Raw genomic sequence first — 9,441 nt, forward strand, 5'->3', positions numbered from 1 at the left:
TATCGAAACTAGATATTATCAATGTATTTTACACTCTTAAAAAATATATTAAAGACATGTTGAAGTTGTGACCATGTGTAGTGGGGCGTTTTTTTTTTTTAAATTTCAAAAATAACGCCCGAAAACGCACACCCCTCCATTACATGGGGCGTTATTTTGTAAAATTTTTGAAAAAAGTTTCTTCCGGCATTTTCTTTAAAACGCCCAAATCAAACAAGTTGGATGAGTGTTGACCAATGGGAAGAGAGATGAGTGGGACTATTCTTCTTTTTGAATAAGGTTTTTTTTTTTTAATAATTGTAAGGGGTATTATTAGGCATTATGCCCACTACACCACTTTTGCTATAATGCCCCATGCTGACTGGGATGACACGTGTCGGATAATACCCTATGATGGGGGCATTATAATTCTTCACCACTACACATGGTCTTAGAAAGTACAAATCATAGAAAATGCAAAAGATAATTATAATCAAGTATATGTGATTACCAAAATCGTCTTATACCCACTCCATTAAACCCTTCTACAGCCCTTCTAGTACTGTCTATAGCCCCTTTATTTTGACTTTAACTTTTTCTAATATATGTTTTATTTTATTTAATATTTACATCTTCAATTTTATACTGTTTTTTTATTTTTACAAAAGTAACTACAACCTGTCAATGAGTTTGTGGTAGAGTGGTAATAAAGAGACTTGAGTTTCCAAGAGACCCAGGTTCAATTTCTGTTTCCTCCCATTAGTTTTCGGCGGCATCTGGTGATGATGGGAGACTAGGCGGGTAAACGGTGATCACTAGTTCGATTCTTAAACTGAACAGGTTTTACCTCACCGCACTGTCGTGCCTTCGGGCGAGTGCGCACGGGCTTCTGCACTAGGTGAGGGTTTTTCCCGATTCGAATGCGAGTGTATCCATGATAAATTTCGCCAGTAGACCATTTGAAGGTTTCATTGGCCGTTAAAAAAAAACTACAGCCGTAACATTAACATTTCTAATTTAGATACTACACCGTGAATTAAAACCTATATAAATTAACAACTACTTTGAGCTTGGGTGACTTGTAACTTTGTCTTTGGGTGTTTTTCAAAAAAAAAAAACTTGATTTTTTTACTTTTAACCCAAGGGTTTCTATCTTTTTCAGTTTTAACCCTACATAATTTGTTTTTTTAACTTTAACCCAAAACTTTTCATTATTTGCAATTTAACTTCGAAACTTTTCTCACTTATACTTTTCATCTTTGGCCAATTTTCGTTTTACGTATAGTTCTAAATTTTCCGAGTTAATACGACGCAACATACGAGTGTGGTTCAACTTTTTTTATGTTTTGTTTCAAATTTTGCAAGTTAACACGGCGCAACGTACATGTGTGGTTCAACGTTTTTATCTCTATTTTTTCATGTTTGACAAGTTCGTCGCAAAACGAAAATCCTAGATCGAGTCAGTGTTGATGGTAGATAACGGTTGTGTGACATTTGTACTATTTGACACCGTCTAACGCCCCGCCGCAACGTGGGGTGTGCTTTGGGGGGTTTTCAAAGAAAAAAATGGTTATGCATATGGATGTCGTAAGCTTGACTTTGGGGGTTTTCCAAATGATTTTTTTCACTTTCACCAAAAAGTATTTCACAAATTACTTTTATCACAAAACTATTTGTTTTTTCACTTTTTACCCAAAACTTTTTATCTTTGGCAATCTATCCTCATAACTTTTTTACTTTCAACTTTGGTCCTTTATAGTTTTCATTTTTCGCAAATTTTCCGCTTTATGCTTGGTTCTAAATTTTGTGACTTAACACATCGCAACGTGCGTCTTTGATTTAACGTTTTTACGTTTCGTTCTAACTTTTACGAGTTAACACGTCACAACGTGCGTGTGTGGGTGAACATCGTCTATTTTTTTCCCGTTTGACTGGTTTAACATAACATACGGGTCCTAGATCGACTTATTTATAACTAAAGAATCCCCGCCGCATTGCGGCGGGTCTCAATTCTAATTTTTATAGAATTATGAAACAAACATTTTTAAATGCTTTTTGTTTATTATTAGTTTATTATTTATTATTACAGTTATAAAACTTTATTCCGGTTACTAAACCGGTAAAATCAGGTTAAATGCCGTTCTTTTTCCAGCAAACACTGGGGCCCATATATAAAAAACAACCACCGCTGTCATCAGCTACCGTCCCACTAACTCCATCCTGCTTACGTGGCATATTATCCACCGTAGATCTTCATCATCCCCCAAGATTCTAATCATTGATCAAATCATCACACTTACACCACCAGTCCCTACACTTTCCCAATTTCACACTTCCACCGTGTAAAGTAGGATCAATATTTTTTACCGATTAACAGTATTATTACGGAATTAAACTGGTACCAATCAATGAAAATCCATACGCACTGCCAGTATTGATCATCATAATCAGTATAGTATTCATTTTGTATTTTTACTCTTTTTCGATACTAGTACTACTTTTTGGTATGGTACTGATCTCATCTCTACTCGTAAGTCCTCTTTGTCTCTCTTAGGATGTAAATGCAGTTTTGGTTTGGTTCTTGACCGTATACGAATTGTGAAATTTGGATTTCAGATCAGTTATCTTTGCTTTTCCAAATAGCTAAACCGAATTAAGTTGAATAAACTGGTTTATTCAATCGAATTCCATCCAGTTAGACACTTGCAAATTTGAATCAACCTATCTATAAGCCAATAACAAAAATAAATAAATAAATTTGATAATACCGATCCAAACACAGCAATTAAGCCTTAAGCACCATTAGGTCATGAGTTTACTTCTAAATTGGTGTATAAGCATTATTATCTAGTGGAGATGAATATGATCGAGTGGTTACGCTAATGACACGATAATTCTCTAGTAGTACGTCAGCGATCCAAATTTAGCGTTAAAAAAGTTGGCAAAAGATCAAATACAAATAATCTTAACATACTAAACATACAAATTGAAGGAAACCCCAAAAAGACAAGGTGGCATTTTTGTAATTACCACCAACTATCAAAGTTACAACCAAAAATACCTAAAAAAAACACAATTTTTTTTAAACATTTTTTATTAAAAATTCGCTACATTTCGTTAGCAAAAAAAAAAAAAAAAATTTTTTTTTTTGCTGCTACTAAAAGTAGCGATTTTTTAATAAAAAATGTTAAAAAAATAAAATAAAATAATTTGTGTGTTTTTTTTATTTTTTTAGATTTTTTAGGTTTTTGGGGGTTTAGTTTTTAGCATTTTAGCTTGGGTGGGGGGGGGGGTTAGGTTTTTTGGGGGGTTTAGTTTTTAGCATTTTAGCTTGGGTGGGGGGGGGGGTTAGGTTTTTTTTAGGTTTTTGGAGGTTGGGGGGGTTAGGTTTTTTTTTTAGGTTTTTGGGGGGTGGGGGGGGGGGGTTAGGTTTTTTTTTAGGTTTTTGGGGGGTGGGTGGGGTGGGGGGTTTAGGTTTTTTTTTTGGGGTGGGGGAGTGGTTAGGTTTTTTTAGAGGTATTTGTAGAGTAACTTTGATAGTTATTGATAATTACAAAAATGTCACCTTGTCTTTTTGAGTTTTCCTTCAATTTGTATGTTTAGTATGTTAAGATTATTTGTACAAGAACTTTACCCTAAAAAAGTTATCAACACCCCTGCTCTCTTCCCCTCTCTCCTGCTCTCATATTTACACAAACAGTCCCCATGCTTTTCCAATTTCACACTTCCACCCTCATAAATCCTATCACACACTCTCTCTCTACACTCTCTCTCTAGCCGCTCATGCAACCACTGCAAAGTCCACATCTATAATTCACACACAAACAATCATGACCAAAACCTAACGAAAATCAAACCGTTTCCAAATCGAATTTCAATCTATGAACGGAGTCAACGGCGGACCGCCGCCGTACACCGCCGGCGTAGGGTTCGGAAACACCGTTCCGAGAGTATCGCCGGAGGACTGGCGGTTTCACGCGACGGAGTTCGCTAAAGGAGTGGCGGAATTGAGCGTTGAATTCGGCAAAGGATGCAGAGATGTGGTCAAACAGAGTATTCTGAGAGATGATTCGTTTGTTGTCAGGAATTTCGGTGGTCCGTGTAAATCTGCTTGTATGAAATTGAGGTTTTTGAATCGGTATTTGCCTGAAGATCGTGATCCGATGCATTCGTGGAGTGTGATTTCATTCGTTTTTGCTGTTGTTATTGCAGGTAGTTGTTACATTAGTTTGATTTGTGTTATAGTGATTATACATATTTGATTTGTGTTATAGTGATTTTATATAATTTGATTTGTGTTATATTGAATTTTTATAGTTTGTTTTGTGTTATATTGAATTTATATAATCTGATTTGTGTAATTTGATTATGTGTTATAGTGATTTTAATTTATATAAGTTTGATTTGTGTTATAGTGAATTTATATAGTTTGATTTGTGTAATACTGAATTTATATAATTAGATATGTGTTATAGTGAATTGTGTGTTTGTAAGTAAATTGATCTGGATGTTTAACCCTTTTTTTTTTTTTTTTTTGTAGAGATGATGAATAATTGACTTTATTTTGGTTAGGAAAAAGAGGCAAACTGAAAAGAATCACTTGAATATGATTAATATTATATAAATTACAGAGATATGATAAACTTATGTTATTATTAAATGATGACTTCAATGGTGAATTACTTGTTCTGTCTTATGTTCTTGATCTTAATTTTATAAACTCATGTGTGGATATAATGACTACAAGTTGTTTCAAAATGTTTAGAAGATTGATGGAGAGCAATCAGCACAAATCATGCTATTACTGAATTTTAGATATTAATCACTTGGTTATTTAGTATTCTGATTCGATTGTCATCCATATATCAGCAAAGTTTATTGTTTCATGTAGATTTCTACCTGCTGGAAATCCATATTATGTGTGTTTTAAATTGCTATTGAACATCTTACTGACAGTGGTGAACTAATTGCAGTTTTGATTGTAACCTCTGAAAGTGATGCCCCTGTTCCAATGATACAAAAGTTGCACATATATCCTGGAAACGCTACACGTATATTGTTACCGGATGGTCGGCACTTGGCTTATCACGAGCAAGGTGTTTCATCTGACAGAGCTCGATATACCATAGTCACATCACATTCTTTCCTTTCATCACGACTAGCAGGTAAAATATGATTCAAGTAATATTTTATCAGAAAATTTCTTTTTGAAAACTAATAGGAAATGAAATGTTTTTTTATATCCAAATAGGGATACCTGGGATTAAGGCTTCACTGTTAGAAGAATTTGGTGTTCGTTTGGTAACGTATGATCTTCCTGGGTTTGGGGAAAGCGATCCTCATCCCGGCAGGAACCTCGAGTCATCTGCGATGGACCTGTTTTACTTATCGTATGCCGTGCATATAACCGACAAGTTTTGGGTGGTTGGATACTCAGGTGCAAGCTTACACACCTGGGCCGCTCTCAAGTACATCCCCGATAGAATCGCAGGTACGTTACCTTTTTTTGTTATGTTTCATGTTAGATGCATTTTCATTAGCAGTCTCATATCTACATAAACTGAACGAGCTGCAATTCTATTGTTATTACCAGAAGGTTATTATGGGATAGGGGTATGCACGGTTCCATTCAGTTTTTGGTTTTTAAAAACTGTTCGGTTTCGGTTTTTTTCGGATTAGCAACGGTTCGGTTTTTGGAACAAATTTACGTAAGATTCAAAAATAAAAAGTATAATCGAAGGTTTAAAAATCTTTCCTATATGTTTACATTTATTGAAGCTATTATATTTAACTTGATTAATTAATATTGTTCACATAAACCTAACCTTCTAATCTATTTTTGTTATTCTCCAAAGTTTTTATTAAGACATTTTCTTTTATAATACTTTGAAAATTATTTAATTTTTATGTTAAATTTTGTTATTTCTTGTAGGCAATGGATAACATTTCAAAGATAAATAAACATGCTAATGTTCTTATTATAAAAAAATTACATTTAACAATAAAATTAATAATTCTTAAATCAATATATAACAAACATTAAAAAATGATTTTTAGGCTATTCGGTTCGGGTTTTTTTGGTTTTCATAAAATGCAAAACTGTAACTGGACCGTAAATTTCGGCACTTTTTTTTTTCTGTTTTTTGAACGGTTCGGTTTTTTTTCAGTATGGTTGAATCGGTTTTTTCGGTTTTCTGCTCACCCCTATAATGGGAATCAGATAAATCTTGTTCTGACCGTTTTTAACGCAACTTACAGGTGCGTTCATGGTAGCACCTTTGCTCAATCCATACGAACCGAGCATGAATAAAGTTGAGAGACGAAGGACCTGGGAGAAATGGACGTTAAGAAGGAAGTTTATGTACTTTTTAGCGCGGAAATTTCCGGTACTTCTTCCATACTTCTACCGGCGCAGCTTCTTGTCGGGAAACCTTGATCAAATAGATAAGTGGCTAGCATTGTCACTTGGAAAAAGGGTATGTAATCTTGAATGATGATCACTCTATTTGTAAAGTAGAGGTGACAATTTTGATCCGTTTATTTACTTAGGAATTGATTTGGAATATGTAGTATCTTAAAGGCGACAAATCAAAATATTTAGCTAGAAGGGGGTCAAATCAGTCAAAGTCGTTGAAAGAAACCTAAAGTTTATTCTATATGCATACAACATCCTACTTCAATTGACTTTGATTATTATTATTATTAGAGTAAAATGCCATTTTTGTCCCTGAGGTTTGGCCAGTTTTGCGACTTTCTTCCACAGGTTTGTTTTTCCGCATCTGGATCTAAAAGGTTTGAAATCTTGCTATTTTCATCCGGCTCGTTAAATCCATCCATTTTCTTCCTTAAGTCAGGGGTAATTCTGTCTTTTTTGTTAACTTAATGGTCCATTCGGTCTTTTTCAGGGGTATTCGGTCTTCTTACAGAAAATGAAAAAGACCGAATTTCCCTTTAAGTTAACAAAAAATACGGAAATGCCTCTTGACTTACCAGAGAAAAATGGATGGAGTTAATTGGCCGGATGAAAATGACAAGATTTCAAACCTTTTGGATCAAGATGCGGAAAAAACAAACGTTTGGACGAAAGTCGCAAAACTGGCCAATCCTCAGGGACGAAAGTGGCATTTTACTCTAATAAAAAATTAATTTGAAGTTTTATAGATAATTCTTGTATCTTTGTTTTTTAGGTTTTTACTTAATTTTTTTTCTCTGTAGATGTCTGATTGAAGAATTCGTTGGTTTGGCAGGACAAAGTTATGATAGAAGAACTGAAATATCAAGAGTTCTGGAAGCGGGATTTGGGGGAGTCGGTTCGACAGGGTAATGTAAAACCGTTTGTAGAGGAAGCGGTGTTGCAGGTATCGAATTGGGGCTTTAGCATCAGCGATCTTAATGTCCAGAAGAAGCTCCAAGGGAAAGGCATCGTCTATTGGCTCAAGTCTATATATAAACGACCACGCCAAGAGTTGACCGGATTTCTTGGTCCGATACATATATGGCAGGTTCGTGTGTTTTCTTCTCATTGTGTTGCATGGTAGACACGGGAAAATGAGCGGGTTGGGTTGACCAGACTCACTTGTCCAACTTTTTTTTAAACACTTAGTGTTTTAGGTATGATTAAAAAAAATTTATACTTCTGTAATAGATTCTTTTGAGTAAAATGCCATTTTCGTCCCTGAGGTTTGACCACTTCTGCGACTTTCGTCCAAATGTTTGCTTTTCCGCATCTGGATCCAAAAGGTTTGAAATCTTGCCATTTTCATCCGACTCGTTAACTCCATCCATTTTTCTCCGTTAGATGAGGGGCATTTCCGTCTTTTTAGACATTTTAAGTTAAAATAAAAACACGATAAGAAATAAAGATCCACCTCTATTGACTTTCTCAACACCCAACCCTTTAATTATAAGGAAAAAATGTCTAAAAAGACGAAAATACCCCTGACTTAACGTTAAAAAATGGATGGAGTTAACGCGCTGGATGAAAAATGACAGGATTTTAAACCTTTTGTATCTAGATGTGGAAAAACAAACCTTTGGACGAAAATACACTATGGTCGACTTTCAACCCGTTTGACTCATTTGACCGGTTTGTTAGAGATAAAATGTAACTCGAATAAACCTATTCATAAATAATTGGGTCAAAAGCGCCACCTTCACTATGTAACAAATCCAATTAAAAAAATTAGCTAAAGAGGGAACGGGTCGAATAGTTTGAAAATATCCCAAAGTTTATTTTTATTCTATACAACCTCCTATACCGCTTTATTCAAAGATTTATAATAGCATTCTAATATATTATTAACAGGGGTTGGAAGATAGGGTGGTGCCACCATCAATGAGTGAGTATGTGCATCGTGTTTTACCGGGGGCAATGGTGCATAAGCTCCTTTACGAGGGCCATTTCACCTACTTTTACTTTTGTGACGAATGCCATAGACAGATGTTGACCACGGTATTTGGCAACCCACAAGGCCCGTTGCCCGTGAAAGTTGACCCGATTCCCATGAAAGTTGACCCGATTCCCGTGAAAGTTGACCCGGTTCTCGTGAATGAGGATACTGATGAAGAAACAGAGGAAAGAGGTATAAATAGTTATTCAGAGAACAATTCAGATTCAGATATTACTTTTGTTTAGATGCGAATTTTAGATGCATACACAACACTTTAGAGCTAATGACTGTATACATCAGTCATGCTAATAACACTTTGTACTTTGTAGGATGGCTGCAAAACTCATGAGCCAAGATACACATAAAAAATATATCTGTATTTTCAGATCCTATAACTCTAAATCGATACAAAATGCGGGTAGTGACTATTGAACATCTATTAGATATACTGATATAGGGTAGTGAACGTGTTGGGTTTCGAGTTGACGGGTTGAATTGATGAACCCAACTTGGACGCACTTATAATTGTGTAACCCAAACACTACCCGGGCAACCCATTTTTAGCGAGTCAAATGGGTGTAAACGAGATATTGGATTGTAAACGAGTTGGCGGGTTCTAAATAGGTTGTAATCAATGTTTTTAACTTGTTGGTAGGTTTTTAAAAATGTGTTGAAACAGGATGGTGGGCTGACCTTATTAGATCTATTGTTATTAGTACAAGTATTACTATTGGAATAATAGATTTTTATAATCCCAACCATTAGTCGTTGGCCAATAACGGCCTCAACTTCAAAAATAACCAGTGGTGGTTCCACATTTTCACATATTGTAAACTAGGTTATAACCTAGGTTATAACCCCGTGTATTACACGGGTTGAATAAATATAATTTAGTAATAGGTTAGAGACTTAAGTATTACGCATGGTTGAATCGATGAAATTTTAAATTAAATAGTTATTAATAAGCGGAAAAAGTAAAAGAAAACGTTAAAAGAAAAAAATGTTATTTTTTTTAATTTTCATTACCCGTCGATTATTAAATAGTAAATAAAGATAAAGATTATAAACTTTT

General features: G+C 34.9%; 1 protein-coding gene across 1 annotated transcript; it reads left to right on the forward strand.

Annotated features, from left to right (window-relative positions):
- The first annotated feature begins 3,700 nt into the window (after positions 1–3,700).
- Positions 3,701–8,797, forward strand: LOC110924121. Its single transcript, XM_022168158.2, has 6 exons — positions 3,701–4,191; positions 4,953–5,144; positions 5,231–5,470; positions 6,238–6,455; positions 7,227–7,481; positions 8,285–8,797. Exons 1-6 carry the CDS (start codon positions 3,861–3,863, stop codon positions 8,612–8,614), a joined length of 1,566 nt encoding a protein of 521 aa, XP_022023850.1. The 5' UTR covers positions 3,701–3,860; the 3' UTR covers positions 8,615–8,797.
- The last annotated feature ends 644 nt before the right edge of the window (positions 8,798–9,441 follow it).

The sequence above is a fragment of the Helianthus annuus genome, chromosome 2, assembly GCF_002127325.2.
Source record: "Helianthus annuus cultivar XRQ/B chromosome 2, HanXRQr2.0-SUNRISE, whole genome shotgun sequence".
NCBI lineage: Eukaryota > Viridiplantae > Streptophyta > Magnoliopsida > Asterales > Asteraceae > Helianthus > Helianthus annuus.